This window comes from Acomys minous, assembly GCF_964271855.1.
Source record: "Acomys minous genome assembly, chromosome: 10".
NCBI classification, from domain to species: domain Eukaryota; kingdom Metazoa; phylum Chordata; class Mammalia; order Rodentia; family Muridae; genus Acomys; species Acomys minous.
Window position 1 is genome coordinate 88366423 of NC_140491.1, and position 19391 is coordinate 88385813.

The 19391-nt window shown below is 42.5% G+C and overlaps 1 protein-coding gene across 2 annotated transcripts; it reads right to left on the reverse strand.

The window, feature by feature from the left end:
• Nucleotides 1-771: 771 nt before the first annotated feature.
• Nucleotides 772-18605, reverse strand: NMI (N-myc and STAT interactor). 2 transcript variants are annotated; one of them, XM_084797551.1, is made up of 8 exons: nucleotides 18274-18605; nucleotides 10244-10333; nucleotides 9334-9429; nucleotides 6358-6520; nucleotides 3382-3488; nucleotides 3103-3289; nucleotides 1914-2020; nucleotides 772-1057 (listed from the first exon to the last, which is right to left on the reverse strand). In XM_084797551.1, exons 2-8 carry the CDS (start codon nucleotides 10325-10327, stop codon nucleotides 878-880), a joined length of 924 nt encoding a protein of 307 aa, XP_084653677.1. In that variant the 5' UTR covers nucleotides 10328-10333; nucleotides 18274-18605; the 3' UTR covers nucleotides 772-877. The 2 variants fall into 2 exon arrangements, with proteins under 2 accessions (XP_084653677.1, XP_084653676.1); XM_084797550.1 differs by having other exon boundaries at nucleotides 18208-18604.
• Between the last annotated feature and the right edge of the window lie 786 nt (nucleotides 18606-19391).

A 19391-nucleotide genomic window follows, 5' to 3' on the forward strand; every position in this document is an offset into this window, starting at 1 on the left:
GGCAGGAGACCAGGAGTTCAAGGGCAGCCTGGGCTACACAATGAGACCCTGCTTCAAAAGACAGAAAGAAGATGAACAAACAAGAAAGATATACGGGGAAGAAAATGCTGGCCTTTACCAGGTGTGTTTAGGGGAGGGACGCCTGAAAGGAATCAGTAGGTGCTTGGCTTTCTGCGTAAACACAGCCACGAGGCTCTGAGGACCTGGGGGGTCCTGGAGTGTTTTTTTTTAAGATTTATTTATTTATTTATTATATATTCAGTATTCTGCCTGCATGTATACCTGAACTCCAGAAGAGAGCATCAGATCACATTATATATGGTTTGTGAGCCACCATGTGGTTGCTGGGAATTGAACTCAGGACCTCTGGAAAAGCAGCCAGGACTGTTAACCTCCAGCCCCGGTCCTGGCGTTTTGAAAGTCTATGGAAAGTGGAACAGCCTCTTGCATCTTAAGTCCTACAGGACTCACAGACTGCTGGATTGAACTGTATTTCCTTTGGATGACATTATGCATCAAATCTACGTATTGCTGGGCAAGGGTCAAAAACGGGATTGGCCCATATGATCATGACAGAGCCAGCCAGCGAGGGCAGAGGAGATCTGTGGGGCTGAGTGTTGACTGACAGTCAAAAAGTTCATCCACAGAGATTAGGAACAAAACTCCTCTCAGACAGGCCACGCATGCATTGGTAAACACACAGTAGAGCTGAAAAGGATGAAGACTTTTAAGCTCAAGAATAGATTTTTGCATTGAAGAACAAGAAGACAATGACAAATTAAAGTTCTTTTTTTTTTTTTAAGGAAAACAGTATTTTGTAAATGTTTACAGTGATTTGGGCTCAAAGCTATTAGCTTCATATGCTTTCTCTGGCCTGTTACTCAAAATACGCCATGCAGGTCTGATCTAGAGAGCACTTGACGGCGTCTACTTCTCCACCTCCGTTATTCTTTCGCTGGAAGTGAATGTTGAGTAAATCCTCCCCCGTCTCTTCGTCTATCTGAACACCTTCTAATCCAGTCAGGAGCACTGTCTTCTTGGATACAGCTGAAAACACCTACAGAAGAAAAACCAGCTTCTGAACGAGCTGCATTTCTGATGGGAGCCAAAAGACAGTGTCAGAGAGAGACTTCAGCCTGAGAAAGAGGACTGTGCCACACCATGAAAATAAAGGTGTCAGAGGGGCAGCTCAAAGAACAGGAAGAGCTGTGCATGGGTAGTCAGAGGTGTGACTGGCCATACCAAGAGCCAGACAAATGCTGGAGGATGTGAAAGACACAGAGTAAGGTGTGGGTTGTCAGCAGGTGGGGTGACACGGGCCAGCCACCTCAGAACTCTGGAAACTGAGGCGGTAGGATGGTTGATTTTGAGGTTAAGTTACATGGCAACACTGACTCAAAAAAAAATGTAAAGAGGAAGCTCAGTGGTAGAGTGATTACATGAAGTGCTTACATGAAGGCCTGGGTTCAGTGCTCAGGACTCCCCCAAGTGTGTGTGTGCGTGTGTGTGTGTGTGTGTGTGTGTGTGTGTGTGTGTGTGTGTGTGTGAATGTGTGCATGTGCGTGTGCATGTGTGTGTGTCTGTGTGTCTGCATGTGTGTGTGTGTGAGTGTGTGTGTCTGTCTGTCTGTCTGCATGTGTGTATGAGTGTGTGTGTGTGTGTGTGTGTGTGTGTGTGTGTGTGTGTGGTGCTGGTGTGTGTGTAAGTGTTCAGATTGTGAGCAGACTAAGTAGGTAGTACTGCCATTCAATATCTGAGGAGGAATAGGATATGGGAGCAGGTTGAGAATAAAAGGGAGTGTGTGGCATAAGGAGAATAGTGTCTGAAGCGCAGCGATTGACAGACACATGGGGGTCTGCATGGGGCGGGGCAGAGCACTGCACTACAAGCGGAAGGCAGGGAGAGGACTCTACCTGGTATTTTTCCAAGCGTCGCTCAATAAATGGAGAAACAGTAACTCTATAGCAGCTTTGATTCATGAAAATAGGGTAGTCTTTCTTTTTCAAAATCCTGTCAGCAACTGAAAGTAAACAAACGTGTTTTTCCTTAACATCATAAACATTTTTGATCATAGTTAAAACTTCCCTCCAATGCAATAGTATCAAAAGAAACACCGACGTGAGCAGTTGATCTCTAAGAAACTCTGCAGTCCATATAGGAGGCGTCACAGTAATAATTCTGAAAAGCACAAGACTACACAGTGAGGAAGCTGAACCTTCTGTCTTGAGCCACCAAACATGAAAGGGATAAATGTTGCATGAATCCACTTCATGAAGTAGAACACTTAGAACAGGAACATTTGTAGAGACAAGAGACTGGGGGAGACCAAGGACTAGAAGAAGAGCTCAGACTGAACTATCCTTTAATGGGTGGAGTTTCTACTTAAGATGATAAAACGCTCTGAGGGCTGACAGTGGTGCTGGTGGCACAATATTGTGAGCACGTTTACATTTACACTGTACACATTTCCTCAGTTGACTTTGCGCCTATGTGTGTGTGTATATATATGCATGTCAACATGTACATGAACTTGGAGAATAACAAGTGGGAATTGGTTCTCTTTGTCTACCGTGTAGGTTCCAGACATTGGTCATAGGTTGACAAGCCTGACAGCAGACACTCACCAACTGAGCCATCTTGCAGACCCTAAAGATTACAGGAGCAGAGGAGAGATGAGAAAGGAAAGATTTCTTTCCTCTCTCTCTCTCTCTCTCTCTCTCTCTCTCTCTCTCTCTCTCTCTCTCTGTGTGTGTGTGTGTGTGTGTGTGTGTGTAAGAAAACCCCAACTGGGCCAGCAAGATGGCTTAACAGGTAAAGGTCCTTGCTGCCCAAACCAACAACCTGCGTGCAATCCCCAGGATTCTGATGGTGACAGAAAAGAACCAATTGGTGCACACTGTCCTCTGACCTCCACACTAGTGTCATGGCATGCACACAGGACCGAGACACGTACATGTGCATGTTAAATAGATAAGTAATTCTAAGGAAATAAAAAAATGTTAAAGAGTGTTGAGAAAAACACTCCCCCCAGTTATCATGCTAATGCATTTCAAATAGACAAACAGGCAGAAACAGTAAGATGGCGGTGAGGTGTTTGCATACTTCCAGCCTCCACAAATGTGATGACAGCGCTTCTTGACCTCTTGTCATAGTCCACACTTTCCACTTCTCCGCCTCCATTCCTGGACTTAGAAAAGCTCAGCTCCAGCTTGTCTCTGGTCTGCTCCTCAGGCAGGTCATCGGGAATCCCCGTAACATTGATCTTCATTTTAGAAATGTCCACATGAACCTGGGAAAGCATATTTCACAGTCACAAGCACAGGTCGGGGGAAAAAGTACCTGAGTCCAACAGAGTGGCCAAAGCTTTAACGACTGTCTCACCTGGAATCGGACTCCTGTGGTCAGTGGAACCGGATGTGCGGTGACCTCCACAAAGGCATCTTCCATCTTCACAACATGCCTCCCCATCGTTATCACATTCTGTGCAACTGAAGGGTAATTTTAGAAGAAGTAGATATTCATGATATCCTGAGAAAACTTTATGCTTTTTATTCAAGGACAGGTTATTGTCTTTTCCATTCTCGTCAATTTTGCTTTTATTATACTTAGGTGTGTGGGTGTGGGTGCGTGTGTGTGTGTGTGTGTGTGTGTGTGTGTGTGTGTGTGTGTGTGTGTGTGTGTGTTCTTGTAAGGGGCATCTGTGTAGAGATCAGAGAACTTGTGGGAGTTGGTTCTCTTCGTCCAGCATGTGTGTCCTAGGGAAAGAACTCAGGTCATCAGGTTTGGCAGCAAATGCCTTTAGCTGCTGAGCCATCTTGCTAGCACCATTTTCTTTAGTTTTAAAGGATCAAATGTTAACCCTTTTCTCGGGATTTCCAAGTTATAATAATAGTCTTAGCACACCAAAATAGGAGACTTCAACATCACAGTGTGTAAGCAAAAAACGGCAGCATAGAAATTTTCAATTTCTAAATTTGTCTTAAAGGATGATTTTATGCTATTCTCTCTTACAACATAAGCCTAATAATTTTTCAGACTCTTTTATCCTTTTGGTCGAGCCGCACACACTTCCGTTCCACAGCACAACCAGGGAATTCCTCTAATCCAGCAAGGCTCAGTCAGAATGTCTTCCCTGATCTGTATGCTAGGAACACTGTGGGCCAGGGTCGTTTTTATAACCAACTTTATCTTACTTTATCTTTTGTCATGCTCATACATTACTAGCAACAAAGAAAAATTATCCTTTTAGTCTCTATATACTAATTTGCTTTTTTTCACAAACACTCTTTAAAAAACGGAGCGCCCCATGGTACCCATCACAGAGCACTCTCATTTCTCCACAGAGATGGGAGAGATTCTAATATAACTACCCCAAAGCCAGTGGAAGATCTAAGAATAACATCATACTCATTTAAAATGTACATGGTGGGGCTGGAGAGATGGCTCAGTGGTTAAGAGCACTGGCTGCTCGTCCAAAGGTCCCGAGTTCAATTCCCAGCCAATCACATGGTGGCTCACAACCATCTATAACGAGATCTGGTGCCCTCTTCTGGTGTGCATGCAGGCAAAACACTGTGCGTATATGATAAATAAATAAATTTTAAAAAATAAAATAAGATGTACGTGGGTAGGTGTTTATTCTTAATTGTGTACTGTAGCTTAATACAACACTCCAGCTGTTGACATGTGGAGTCTCTTACTGTAATTTATCATGAAGATAAGAGATGTTTACTTCCTCTTGTATAAAGGCCATGTGTGTTTATGACAACCAAGGAGCACACCACAGCCTGAGGAAGAAACAAGGCTGGAGGGAAGGGCGTTGCTGGGTGGGAATTCAGGCTCACTGTACCACAATATGACTCTAGAATTGAGATGTTTTGTTTTGTTTTGCTAATGGCAACAGATGACAATAACAGCAAACATCACTGAAGTAATCCTCAGATGATCCTATCATTATCCCTAGAGTCCTAACATCTGGTGACCTGACCCAGCAGAGAGGGACCCCTTGTATCCCAACTTTAGAGATCATGACTGTCAGAACAACTCTTGTTTACTTCTGTTCCCGTGGAGCTGCCCCTGGCATGGGGACCTCAGAACCACATCCAGGGAGCAAGCAGCATCATGGCTGCTTCCGAAGGGGCTCCTATTCCCAGCAAGCCCGAGTGACCCCCATGCAGTGACTGCTACACAGAAACCTGCTCCCATATCCTCCCTTACATCTGCCCATAACATCCCCGGGACTGCCCATTCCCAGCAAAGGCGCCCTTCAACTGTGGGCATGGATCCAAGGGAAACAAAAACCACCCTGTGGATAGAGGCCTCCTCTGCTAGTCTTGACCTTCTGTGTGCTTCCTTTTAACATTTATTTCCAGGCCAGCGTGATGGGCCAGATGCCAGAAGACACAGGTTAAAATCACAGATACTAAGACTCCTGAGTCTTAGTCCTGAAAGGACCCTGAATACCAAATGGGCCCATCCTGGAGCTTTGCAGTACCAGAGTATCAGTGGCCTGCCCTCAGGATTGTCGGTGTGGTAGGAAGCGCGCAGGCACTTAGGGTATCCTTTCAGCTCTCGAGGTCTGCAATAGAAGCTCTTCTCCAGGCTTCTGTGTCCCTGTCTGGAAACCCACAGCAACAGTGACAGCCAACATGGGTGTGTTGGTGGTGTGCATTCAATACACTTTCATTTCATACACAAGCGGCTCATGAAGTTGGAATATCACAAAGTTTGTTATCAAAATCCAAGGCTTACCAAGAACTAAAACCATGCCTTCATGAGGAGACAAAGCTGGCTCTAAAAGCCAAATCCTTCATGTGAAGGGAGCCAAGCCTTGAAGGGGCCCATACTTTTTTTAATTTGGCAACATCAGGTCCCATCTAAATCTCTCATCCCTGCACTTGGTCTAATCACTGGCTAACTGATTTGCTAAGTCACTTGAACATGCTCAGAATCTATGTATTATATACATTCCATCATTACATATTACAGGTAATAGACCCAACACATCTAATATAGTTAATGCTTGGTTTCCTTCTCTGTAAATTGAGACTATCACATCTGCCTCAGAACACCAACATGAGGACAAGAAGAAACAGCAAACACACAAATTGTAAAGTGATAGCCAAACATCTATTGAGAAGATCTTTGAAGGCCCAAGAGCTTGCAAAAGTGACACAGTCAATAAAGTGGGGGAGGAGATCCCCCTCGGTCATAGACATAGGGGAGGGGAATAGGGTGAAATTGGGAGGGAGGGAGGAATGGGAGGATACAAGGGATGGGATAACAGTTGAGTTGTAATCTGAATAAACTAATTTTTTTTAAAAAGTGACACGGTCATGTTTATAAGATCAGCCATACCTTCTTCCTTCTCAAAGGTGACAAGTGCTTGTCCCTTCTGCAGCACATAAATAATTTGTGAGCTCACTTGAAATGAACAGGAGCTATCTGAGAACTGGCCACCATTCTCAGGACTCTCCACTGAGGTGAATTTAAGCTTTCTTTCTGGTATATTCTCTTTAATCTAGTTAAAACAGATGCATTTGGTTAAAACCAAGACAAGAAATAACTTCAGTCCTCCCAATGACAGTACAATATAATCATCCAATAATTTGTTGTCAACTGACTTTCTTACTTAACATCTACAGTAATTGTTTCTTCCGGTGTAACATCTCATAAGGTAATCAAACCCTTTAATGTCATTTTACAGATGAAATCTTAAGTATATATACTCTTCTCACTTCTCCTAACCAGCATTTATGGTCAATACTGTGCAGAGTCCAATTCCAAAGTCCCCACTGTGTGTGTGAATAAGTACCTTTTAAATAACTGTGCCGGTATTGCACAGTCCCAGAAGGAAAATGCTAAAGATTATGGTTTAGTTTCATGACACGGAAACATGATGCGTGAGATGCATGTCGTGCTGTGTGCGCTGTGGGACTTCTTCCATTCGTTCCGTTCCATGCCTGCATGCAGTGGATTTTAGTAATTTTCACCCCATCCCCCCCTCTCTCATCTCACTTCCCTCCACTGATGAAATCTTTTCTTCAACCCAGCAAGTCTCCTTCCTTTCAGTTCTTCTGGTGTCCCCCAAGTTTGACTAGTTTCTTGGGTGAGTATGGGTGGGAAGTCATTTATTGGAGCAAGGCAAATTATCAGTGGCTACACCACTGCCCAACCAATCATTAACAGGCAATATGCGTTCAGGATGGGTGGAGCCCCGTGGGCCCTTTCCCCCATGGGTGGTGAAATGTTGACTGCCCAGTCTCATGAAGATAGCCACATCTCCATCAAGGTCATCACAGCCATGTCATGTCCAGAAAACATCTTTTTATTGCTTATACCCCAACTTCTGGCTCTTACATTTTTTTCCACTCTCTCTTCAGCAATGAGTAATATAGATGTTCCATTTAGGACCAAGAGCTCTATACTACTGGTAAAACTTTTATGGCCAACTCAGATAATTCCATTTGGTCAAAAGACTCCCTGAGCTATATGATAAGAAAATTGACAAAGTTAAATTCCAACTTCCCCCAAATCTCCCAAGGGTTTGTTGGGTTTGGGTTTGGTTTTTTGTTTGGTTGGTTTGGTTTGGTCTGGTTTTTGAGAGGGGTAGGATTTCTGTATCCCAGGCTGCCCTGAAGTCAGGATTCTCTTACTTCAGCATCCCTAGTGCTAAGACTGCTGATATGGGCAAGTCACCATATCTAATCTATCAAGAATATTCATAATTTAAATTTATATAACACTGAAGCAAATATTGTCAATAAGAACTGTTACCTACAGGGTAAAATGAGGTTGTTACAATTACCTGTCTAAAATCAATATCAACAAATGTGTAATTGTGCATAAATGTACCAGTAAGTTATATGTGCACACATTGGTATCCCATGGTTATTTTATATACTATATGCTATCAGAAAAATACCGCAAGTATTCAGTGAGTCTTTGGATGTTTCCTGACACTTATTGTGCCTTTACAAGGAATCAGTAGGGTTCTAGCTACAGTAGGCTAACGTCAAAACAACCCTCCAAGCCTGTGGAGAGGCAGAGTGTTTTCAGTCATGTGGGCATACACAGCATTCACACCTTCTGACATCAAGCATTTTGCAGAGTTAGACAAAAGACAAAGCTGTACCCAACTTTGGGTCTTCTGTTAAGTGGGTCCACGGCTGGTAGGCCTTTTGATCTGGCCAGAGCTGGACAAATAACCAAACCTAACAGTCTCGTGCCTGGTCACCCATTACATAACCACAGAACATCCTATCTCCCAGAAACAAAAATCGTGACAGTTTCAAAACTGCAACAACCTGCTTTGTCAAGAAGAAACAGGGATAAAAGCTTATTAGACAATTCAAACACAGGACAGTTTAGGAGACTTTAAATGATACAGATTAATAACTGCCTGACTTGTTTGTTCTGAGACAAGATCTCATTGTATAGCCCTAGCTGGTCTGGAGCTTGCTATGGAGACCAGGCTAGCCTCCCACAGGAATCCCCCTGACTCAGTCTCCTGGGTGCTAGGATTAAAGGTATATTCCCCTATGTCCAGATTATACCAAACTCTTTAAACTGTGAAAATCATTTAAATTACTCCAGCACTTTAGATAAAGAAATAAGCGGAATCAATGAGAAGAAAAAATGTTTAATCCAACAATAATCTGCAGTTAGCAGGGCTCTGTTTTTTAACTTCTACTAATTTTGCTCACTTTTTAAGTTTTAGATATTAAGAAAAATATGCATCACAAGTATAATACATGAAGAAATCATATGAAGCTAGAACCCAGGCAATAGATTGAACCACTGAAGTCCTCCTGGTCTCCCAAGGATCTCCCCTGCCTCCAGAGTGAACCCCTACATTACTCTGAAGACACTATATTTAAATAGAAGCATATAGAATGCCCTCTTATGTGCCTTCTATGCATTGATATCATGTTTGTTACGTTAATCCATGTTGTATATAATTGCTCTCATTGTGGTGTAGAATTTAACTGTATAGCTAAACAGTCATTTATTAGTTTATTCTACTATGGAAGAACACTTGGACTGGGCTCAGTTTGGGGTTGTTACATAACAGTGGCTCAAGCTGGACATGATGATGGTGCGCCCCTTTAATGCCTACACCGGAAGCAGAGGCAGGTAGATATCTGTAAGCCTGAGACCAGCATGGTCCACATAATATGAGTTCAAGACCAGCCAGGGCTGGTCTTAAAAACAAAAACAAAATACAAATACTGGTGCTGAGTGGCTATGATGTTTTAAAGTTAATCCTGTATAACTAAATGACTTTTTCAGAAAAAGTACATGTCCATTAAAATATATATATAAGCACAGTACCTGGAATTCTCTGGTGTTCGTGTGTAACTCAGCTTCAAGCTTTTTTATCTCCTCCTCTAGCTCGTGGTTTTCCCTCATAATTTCATGAAGTAATCCCTAAATATATCAAATAAATTGAAAAAAAATTAAACATCTTTGGGCTCCTTTTTCTAGATTAATTAAAGATGCAAATCCCCATACCCTAAGTCTAGGCAACCTTAGGACAATCTCAGAATAAATACACCCACATTAATAGTGCCTTTGCTTACCATCTTATTCCATCGCCAAATGGTTCTTCTACACCTATCAAGATTTTCTGGTTCTAATATATAACAAAGAAGCTGATATCTTCCATATTAGACAATAAATTCTTAAGGCAAGGAGTGAGACTCAGACCTTCTGGACTTAACTAAATATTATATGCAACTATTATAAGACTTAGTTGCACTCTAATCGTAGACACATTATATGGAGGCAGGTTTGGGTTTTGTTTTGTTTTGTTTTTGTTGTTGTTTTTGCTTTTTGCTTTGTTTTGTTATGTCTGTTTATTTATTTATTGTTTTTGTTTGTCTGTTTGTTTTGTGTGTTTGTCTTATCAGCAGTGATTCAGATAGTAACCAGCTGCTCTGACAAGTCAGACACACGCTCTGCTGAGAGGCCTGAGAGCCTGGGCCTCTGTTCGCACTGGGGTCTCATTAGGTAATTGCTCACACTTCGCTTCCCAGTGTAAACCCAGAAAAGAAGGAGGTGAGAAAACAAATGTGTAAGAAAAGAAACAGGGACGCAACTCTCAGTGTAAAGCTTTTACAATACGACAAGTGTACGGATCTTGTGAGAAGCCAAATAGCCTTGCAATGCCGAAAACGTAATGTGCACCTTAGTTAAAAAGAACTGGACAGTCTCAAAAGCATCTACTGGTTTTCCTTTTTACCATGTTTTGTTCACTTGTCATGACTTCTTTCTCTGATGAGTACTCTTCACCCACTTGCTTTGCGTTGTCTTTATCAGCATCCATGATTATCTAATAAAAAGCAGAGGGCTTTTTAACTGGTATAATACACAAAGTCAAGAAAAAAACAACAGTTTTTCCTCTTTCGTAGAAGACGCATATCAGCAATAAACCTTGTGCTTTTGCATCAACACTGTGGTCCTCAAGTGGTCTCTCACGACGACCCCCTACCCGAGTAGAGTAAACTCTAGGGTCCAACAAAAGGTGTCTTCTTAGCTCTGTGTTTTGGTTTTCTTCCCCTATCATCAAAGTCTTGATTCCTATGTGACTTACCATCACCTGTACTGTGAGAACTTCACATCTGTAATCATATAGGAGGAAGTGCAGTAAAAGTGCTGCTGGCATGACCACTCCATTGTATGATTAAGAGGGTTTTGTGTGTGTGTGTGTGTGTGTGTGAATTAGAGAGAGAAAATATCTAGAGCCACTGCGAAGAGTCCAAAGCAGAGAGAGAAAGAAGTAGACGGAAGAGGGTCAGCAGACTGGACGTGGCCAGGGCTGTCTGTGAGAACGGCAGGGGACAGAGAACTTAAAAAGCATTAGAGAGAATAGCACGAGTGGGCAGGAGTGAGCATGGAGAAAACTTAGTGAGAAGAGCAAGGGTTCTAAAGAGGGCGAGTAGCTTCAGGGAGGGAGGGGCCAGGAGACTGGAGTGGGAGCTCTGAAACATATAACAGGTGCTTGTGAGTAGGGCCTGAGGGAGCCTGGAGGCCTGCATGGACCTTGGTATGCTGATAGGTGCCACAGGTGCATGCCCACTGGCGAGCCACGTCTCCCTTTTGCCAGGGGTAAGGTAAATAAATAACTCCGTTGGGCAGACAGAACTGGCTGCAGCATGCTGGCTTTTGTCTAAGAGCCAGAACTCTAACTATAATCCAGGTTGCACTCATTTCTGGATATCTGGCTTTCCTTTTGGAGTTTGGGGAGCTGGAGTTTCCTTTGAACCAGACACTAATATATGTTATATTTAAAAAATAAATAAATAAATAACCTTTTCCTTCAACTCAAGGATACACAGAAAACAGTGGGTGTTCACAGTCTTTGAAGTTCACATTTCAATCATAATAACGTTTCATGGTTAAAAGACTACCATCTTGATCTTCCAGACTTTTGGGTTAAATACTTAAATCACCTTATGAAGCATTTTTATCTATAGGCAGCTTCACCTGGCTTTCTACCAACTCTGCCTCAGGGTCAGTAAACCTGGATGAGAAAAAAAAAAAAAAAAGTCCAGGCCTTTTACTAAACCCCTAGCTGAAAGTTGGCCTTCTCCTTCATTAGGAAAAGAGATTAACTACCACAATACTCACAGCACCTGTGACAAAGTCATCAGTAGACAGCACAGGTGTTTTAGTAGACTGTGTCATGGCACATATGCTAACATGTCTTTTTTTAACCCTGTTTCTATAGGATCTATTAAATTCTCTACCAGATTCCATGTTATATTATAATATAGTGACTCTTGCCAGTGTATCAACAGTTTGAGGCTGGAGAGGTGGCTTAGAGGACAGACACTTGTGACCAAGCCCAACAACCTGAAGTCCATCTCTGGAACCCCCCAGGTGGGAAAAAGAACTGTCTGACACTGACACATGCGTCATTCTCTGACCTCTGTATACATGCTGCGGTCCCTGCACATGCAACACACGCACGCACGCGCACACACACACACACACACACACACACACACACACACACACATATAAGAACATGTAATAAAAAAATTAATTAAATTGCTTAAGTATTATGGCATCCACACTTCAGTGTAATTGGTTTCTCTTGCAGTTCTAAATATCCATTTGCTTATTCACTCACAAAGGAGTGCTTAAAGGAATGTTTAAAAGAACATTAAAGGGAGAGCAGGCCTGGAGAGTGGCTCAGAGGTTAAAGGCACTGACTGTTCTTCTAGAGGTCCTGAGTTCAACTCCCAGACATGTGGTGGCTCACAACCATCCATAATGTGATCTGATGCCCTCGTCTGGCCTGCAGGTGTACATGCAGACAGAGCACTATATATATATATATAATTTTAAAAACAAAAGAAGTTAAAGGAAAACCTGTCTGGCAAAAGGAGTCAAATGGCACCAAAAAAAGGTGAAGAAGCCCTGCCTGCACATTAATTAAAAAGGAAGATTCCCAGACCAAATAGTATTAGATGCACAGTACAAACCTAGAAGCAATATACTTTTCAAAGATTTTGAGTGGTTAAATTCTCAGCCTTCGTGTAAAAAAAAAAAAGTCAATGGGCATGGTGGTGCATGCCTTTGATTTTGAGCACTCTGGGAAGCACAGTCAGGCAGATCTTTGTGAGTTCAAGGCCAGCTTGATCTACAAAGTGAGTCCAGGACAGCCAAGGCTACATGGAGAAACCTGTCTCGGAAAAAGAAAAGAAACAGAAAAATCAAATTTTAAACTAAAATAAAAGACTAAGAAAAAGTTAGCCATGCCTTAGTTTATCCAATGTGAATACAGGGACACCAGAAAAACAAGGGATCATGGCATAGTCAGTGCTTTCTAACTCTGTTTTCCAATATGAAGAACCAAAAAGCGCCAGGCAGTGGTGGCACAGGACTTTAATACCAGTACTCTGGAACCAGATGCAGGCAGATCTCTGAGTTTGAGGCCAGCCTGGTCTACAGAGTGAGTTCTAGGACAGCCAAGGCTACACAGAGAAACCTTGTCTCTTAAAAAACCAAAAGAAAAGAAAGGTAGGGGGAAGAGAACCAAAACGCAATGAGTGTAGGACAGGAAATACACAAGACAATTTAAAGGCACCTTTGAAATATGACGGGGAAAAAAAAACACCCAAGCAAAGCATCTCCCAGTGCTCAAGGACCCATACGGGAAACTGATGAAGCCAGGATGATACAGGAAGGATACAAACAGGGATTCCCCCAAACTGTCCTACAGAATAAAAAAAAGGAAGACATTACCAACTCATTCCACAGAGCCAGCATCACCCTGATACCAAAATTGGATGGGGGGCACAGAGAAAATAAAAGATATTTACAGTTCAGAACAGTAACAAAATTATAGGTACAAGGTAGCAACAAAATAATTTCATGGTTGGGGGTCACCACAACATGAGAAACTGTATCAAAGGGTCACAGCAGTGGAAAGGTAGGGAACCACTGCTCTGACAAGTAATTTTTGCAAATATCAGGATATAAACATGAGTAGCTTGCCAGGCATGGTCGCACACAACTTTAATCCCAGCATTCAGAAAAGAGAGGCAAGAAGGGGATCACTGGAGGTGGAGGTCAGCCTGCTCCATGTAGTGGGATCACGGTAAGCCAGCGCTGCACAGTAATACTCTATCTATCTTAAAATTTAGCTCTTCTGTATACCAATAACAAACTGGCTAAGGAAAAGAGAGGAGGGAGGAAAAGAAGGAAGGAAGGAAGGAAGGAAGGAAGGAAAGAAGGAAGGAAGGAAGAGCATTCACAGCAGTTTTAAAAAAATACCTAGGCATAAATTTAAATAAGGATAATGAAAACTTTGAAGCACCAAATAAACAGATGAGTAAGAAAATTGAATATGGAAAGACATCTCATGCTCATAGATTAGCAGAGTTAATACTGTGAAAATGATTGTGCTATCCCCCAGAATCAATGCAAGTTTTCACCAAAATTCCACTGACGTTCTTCACAGAATGAAAACAAAAGTCCTAATAGTCATGCAAGCATCAAAGGCCCCAAACAGCCAGTGCAAAAAAAAAAAAAGGACAATACGGGAAGCATCACAGTACCTGATCTCAAACTACAGTACAAAGCTAACGTAACAAAAACAGCATGGTGTTGACTCAAAAGACAGTTATGTGGACCAGTGCAATAGATAAAGGACTCTAAAATAACCCCACACAGCCACAGCCAACTAATCTTTGACAAAGGCATCCAAAACATAAATTTTAAAAAGAGAAAAGAGAAAGCTTCTTCCAGAAATGATGCTTGGAAAACTAGATGTCTTCATGAATGAAATTAGGTCCTTATGTCTCACCCCACACAATAATCTATCCAAAATAGATCAAATGCCTTAATGTAAGGTTTTTCCAAGGGAAACTTGTGCAAAGTGCTTTATGATACAAGGCTGGAGGCAGGAAGATAAGGAGTTCAAGGTCAGCCTCAGCTACATTCATACCAAGCTCAAGGCAAGTCTGGCTATATGACACTTTGTCTCAAAGAAAATATTAATGTAATAATGTAATGTAATATCAAAGAAAATTATATATAATTATATAATTATATATATATGTATATATAGAGAGAGGGGGGAGAGAGGGGAGAGAGAGAGAGAGAGGGAGAGAGAGAGAGAGAGAGAGAGAGAGAGAGAGAGAGGAGTAAGGACTACCTATAAAGGATTCCAATAGCACAAGAAATATTCCCAAGAATTGACAAATAGGATTGCATTTGCATGAAATTAAAATGCCCCTGGACACCAAAGGAAACAATCGCCAGTGTGAAGGGACAACTTAACAGAGAAGTGTCTTTGGCCACTTCACCTTAGTCAGGACATTAACAACTAGAATACAAAAAGAGCTGCAAAAATTAAATACCGAAGCCCCAAATCATCCAGCCAATCAATGGGCTAATGAATAGAACACGCTGTTTTCACGGGAAGACCTACAGGTGGCCAAAAGCTAACTGAAAAGGTGTTCAGTATCCTTAAAGATCAGAAAAATGCAAACTTTAAGCACTTTGGATTGCTTCTCACCCCAGTCACCATGGCTACCGCCAAGGAAATTAACAACTTTATTGTAGGCATTTCCTTGCAGACAATGAGCCAGGTGTGGCTCATGCCCGTAATCCCAGCACTCAGGGAGGCCGAGGCACGTGGATCTCTATGAGTTTGAGGCCAGCCTCATCTACAAAGTGGGTCTAGGACAGCCGAGGCTACACAGAGAAACCCTATCTCAAAAAACATACATACATACATACATACATACATACATACATACATACATACACACATACATACCAACAACGATGTGAGGGAAGAGGAGCTGTGGATGAGACTGGAAACTTGTGTGGTCCCTTTGGAAATCCTGCTGTGCCCACTAGCAAAAGCTCATCCCAGCTGCAAATACTGGCTTCTTAGACTCCTCACAGAGGGTGGGGGCCACCAAAAAACGTCACCTGAGTGTCCACTCATTCCCTACCAAGGTAACTCTGCCTTAACTGCATGTGGCCTCAGGGAGGAGACAGTTCGTTCTATGAGACACGGGGAAGCCCTCAAGCCTGCTTATTAAAGGCTGTTCTGCAGTGGCCTCTTAGGGAGGCATCCACAGCCTCCCTGTGCTCTGTAAGGACCGCCAATGAACTCATTGGTTCTCCAGGGTGAACATGGGCAGAATGGTGCTAGATTTGTTGCTGGGACCTTAGAAGAGATAGAAACTGCCTTTGTCTCTCCTGGGCAGCAATTTTGGCAACAAATCAACATGGGTATTCCTGGAAAAAAGTCAAAAACAAAGCTGCCATGGGATCCAGAAATGCCTGTCCAGGGTACACACATCACAGAGAGATACCTGTGCACCCACATACTGCTACATGACTACAGTAGCCAAGGTATGGGGCCAAACTAGATATCCATAAAAAATGAATGGATAAAGAAAATATGGTATAGACACAATGGAACTATATTAAGCGATAAATACAAATAAAATTATGGCATTTACAAGAAAATGGGTACAACAGTATGTGAAATAAAATAAGCCAGAAAGACAAATACTACATGTGTTCCCTTCTTGGGGAAATTTCCAGATTGAAGGAATACAACTATAGAAACACAGCTAAATGCAATCTATGATGTTCATATTGGGACAGTTGGTAAAATCACTAAAAAAGCAGCAACTATCACAATTTCTTAATTTTTCAGATTGTGTCATGGTCAAACAGGAACTCTCGCTCACCCCTCTCCCCTTTTTTAAAGATTATTCCACAGTGAGGGTCATTAGATTGAAATTTTACTCTCAAATAATCCAGAGAGAAAGATCATTTTATATTATGTACAACTTTTCTATAAGCTTGAGATAGTTTGAGATATGTTGTCTAAAATTATGTTGGCATACATGTGCATCTAAGATGTAATAGTCTACCCACAACTTACCTCTCCGCCTTACATAATCAGATCCTTAGGTCAGTTCAAAGATCTCTTGAAGGGTCCTTCACTGCCTCAGCCTCCACCCAGTGACACCCTCCAGTCCTTCAGGGGTCTTGGCAAACCTCCAAACGTCCCTAAAGCCTTTTCTGACCTCCCCAGAGGACATGAGTTATTCTTCTTTATTGCTTATGGGCACTTTCATTATATGTGTCATTTTCTATACTAACCAATAAATATTTGAAGACTGGATCCACAGGCACTCCTGCTTGCAGCCATCCAAGGAACCTATGCAACCTAGAATTGTGCATATTATACTGGGTATTTTTTCCTGCTCAGAAAGCACGTGTGTGTGTGTGTGTGTGTGTGTGTGTGTATAAATACATATATATGGATTTTCCTCATTACATCTCTTAAGAGAGAAATTACATTATGGTTGTTTTTAAATATTGTTGTTAAAGCACCAATATTCTTAAAAGCTCTGGCTGTAAGTGGTCTATTGCATAGCACTCCTGCCCCCAGGACGTCTTCATCATATTTGTCATCTGAATATTTTCTCCCACACACTGTGTGAAATGTATGGTAATTCTTCCCTTTCAAGTAATTGCATGGTAAGCAGAAAACCAAGAACATGGGGAAGGGTTAGACTATACTGCCGAGAAGACTGAAGTCAGGATTGCTGCTTGCTGGTCTGTAAACTAGGAAAGTCGGGGCAGCTCAGGGGTAGAAACACTTGCTGGGTAAGCACTGGTGTGATGCTGTCCTGAAACCCACCTCTCAGCCAGTCTGGCCAATCGGTGGGCTCCAAGTCCATTGAGAGACCCTGACACAGAAATTAAGGTAGAGCAAGAAAGAATAGCAGACTTTCACCTCTGGCCTCCACAGATGGCGTGTTCAGACATGGGGACACACACACACACACACACACACACACACACACACACACACACTGTATTTCTTTACAACTTTATAATCAGGGAACATTTAAATGAATGAATCTGAGTGAGCGGTCTGTCTGGCTGTGGTGGCCCAGTTCTGTAACTGGAAGACCAAGAGGTCAAGGAGAGCACAGTGTAAACAGAAGGCGATTGTCTCAAATATTTTCATTGTTTTGCAGAAAAGACAGGGAAGAAAGGTGAAGGGAAAAAAAAAGTAGAAAGGAAACGGATTGGTTCAAAGTTCTGCTCTTTGCAGGACAGAATCAGGGAGACTCGCAACACAGTAACTGACTGTTGAATATCTACATGCTTTTTGTCCGGATTAAACCAGAGGTAATTTCATTCTCTTGGCCAGTGGAACTCAAGGCTTTCCCTCTTTCCTGGGTGGAGAGGGCAATGAAAAGTTTCCTTCAGGGGCACACAAGATAGCATGAGTGCCTCTGGTACAAGAGTCCTCTTAGCCAAGCCAGTGTCCTCCTATAACTTTTATTGACTATATATAATCTCCTTTCAACATCTCCTTCCAAAACAAAACAAAATTTATTTTGAAAAAAAAAAAAATGAGGCATGACTGCAGAGCTCAGTGCCTGCCAAGGAGAAATGAATAGTCCTGAGAAATCCATTTTACTAAGAACATTCTGGAGATGGTCCCAGTTTCCTTTTCCCTGGCAGGCGAAGCACTGCAAAGTCGGGGCAGGCGACTCCCCAGGGAGTGCGCCAGCCGGGGACCCTGAGACTAGAGACCCCGGACTAGAAGCCTCCGCCCTCCGCGCGGGTTGGAAGATTGGAGCACCCCTGACGGCGGGTGGCGGACCCGGGACGCCCGGGGACCTGACCGATAGGACAAGCACTCACCTGCTCCGCGGCTCAGCTCCCGGAAGCCCGCGCCCTAAAACTCAACCCCAGCTCAAAAACACAAACTTGGCCTCTGAGGGGAGCAGCGCTCTGTCACAGGCGACACTTTCGCTTTCGATTATTTTTAAAACAGGATGTTCCTGCTTCATGTCCCGCGGACTTCGTCCCGGGCGCCATTGCTGATGGTTCTATGTTGGCACTGAATCCAAGACATGCTTTGGAAAGCTTATTTTTATGTGTGCATTATGCGAAACGCACTGTTGAAACCTGGATAAAAAGTAAAGACAAGGCAGAACGCTCTATCCAAGCCCTAACTCTCACTGTAATTTCCTAGACTGCTATAAAGTTTGACTCCAGCACAAGACGGACCATGAAGCTGGGAAAGCTGCTTCCGGGTTTGGTTTTTTGACTCTTGAAAAGTTTTCTTCTAATCTTTGTCTTTGTTGTAAAGGTTTTGTAAACAAACTCTTCGCTGAAGGTGGGCTTTTCCTAGCCAGAAAAAAAAATATATCTGGCTTCTATCAAGAACGGTAGTGTTCCCTTATCCCACACCAAGAGCTACTCCACCGCTGAGTGGCATGTGGGCACAGAGCTGTGGAAGACAGCGAAAAGATCGCAGAGCCTTCTAGGTTGTGACGCCCTGTATCTGTGCATAGTAACCAATAGCTCGGTCCAAAATGACACATTAACAGAAGCAAAATTCTTTCTGTCAAGAACAGTGATGGGATCCAGTTTACAGCGGTAACACCGGGGCTACATAGAGAGACAAAAATAAATAAATACAGAAAGTTATGGGTTTCTTTTGTCGCTATCTCAATAAATGGCATATAACAATTTTTAAAGGGTTTCTTTTGTATTGTCAGCTAAGTGGAAAAGATAAACGATCTGTGTATTACTTAGGTTTTCTTCTGAATTTAAGCAGGTCAAATGGTCTATGTATTACTTAGGTTTTCTTCTGCATTTTAGCAGGAGCATGATTATGTTAATAAAAAACTCATAAGAGGCCACTGGTTTGAACTGTGTTCGGCCAGCAAGCCAAAGCAAAAAGGAAATCGCTCATGTTGAAAGTTACTGTTCCAAGAAATCAGATGAGAGATTACGGCCACGTCCCTAAGCAAGCCAGTCTTACAAGGCAGAATAATAGCCTTAGCATTTAGAACACAAGAACTTTAAACCAGCCATTT

Excerpts from the sequence above, each read along its gene's own strand:
- NMI (XM_084797551.1), bottom strand. The coding sequence starts at position 10,327 with ATGGATGCTGATAAAGACAACGCAAAGCAAGTGGGTGAAGAGTACTCA. Across the intron at positions 9,430-10,243 it reads TGACAAGTGAACAAAACATG|GGATTACTTCATGAAATTAT; the intron begins GTAAAAAGGAAA and ends TGATATATTTAG. Across the intron at positions 1,058-1,913 it reads GACGCTTGGAAAAATACCAG|GTGTTTTCAGCTGTATCCAA; the intron begins GTAGAGTCCTCT and ends TTTCTTCTGTAG.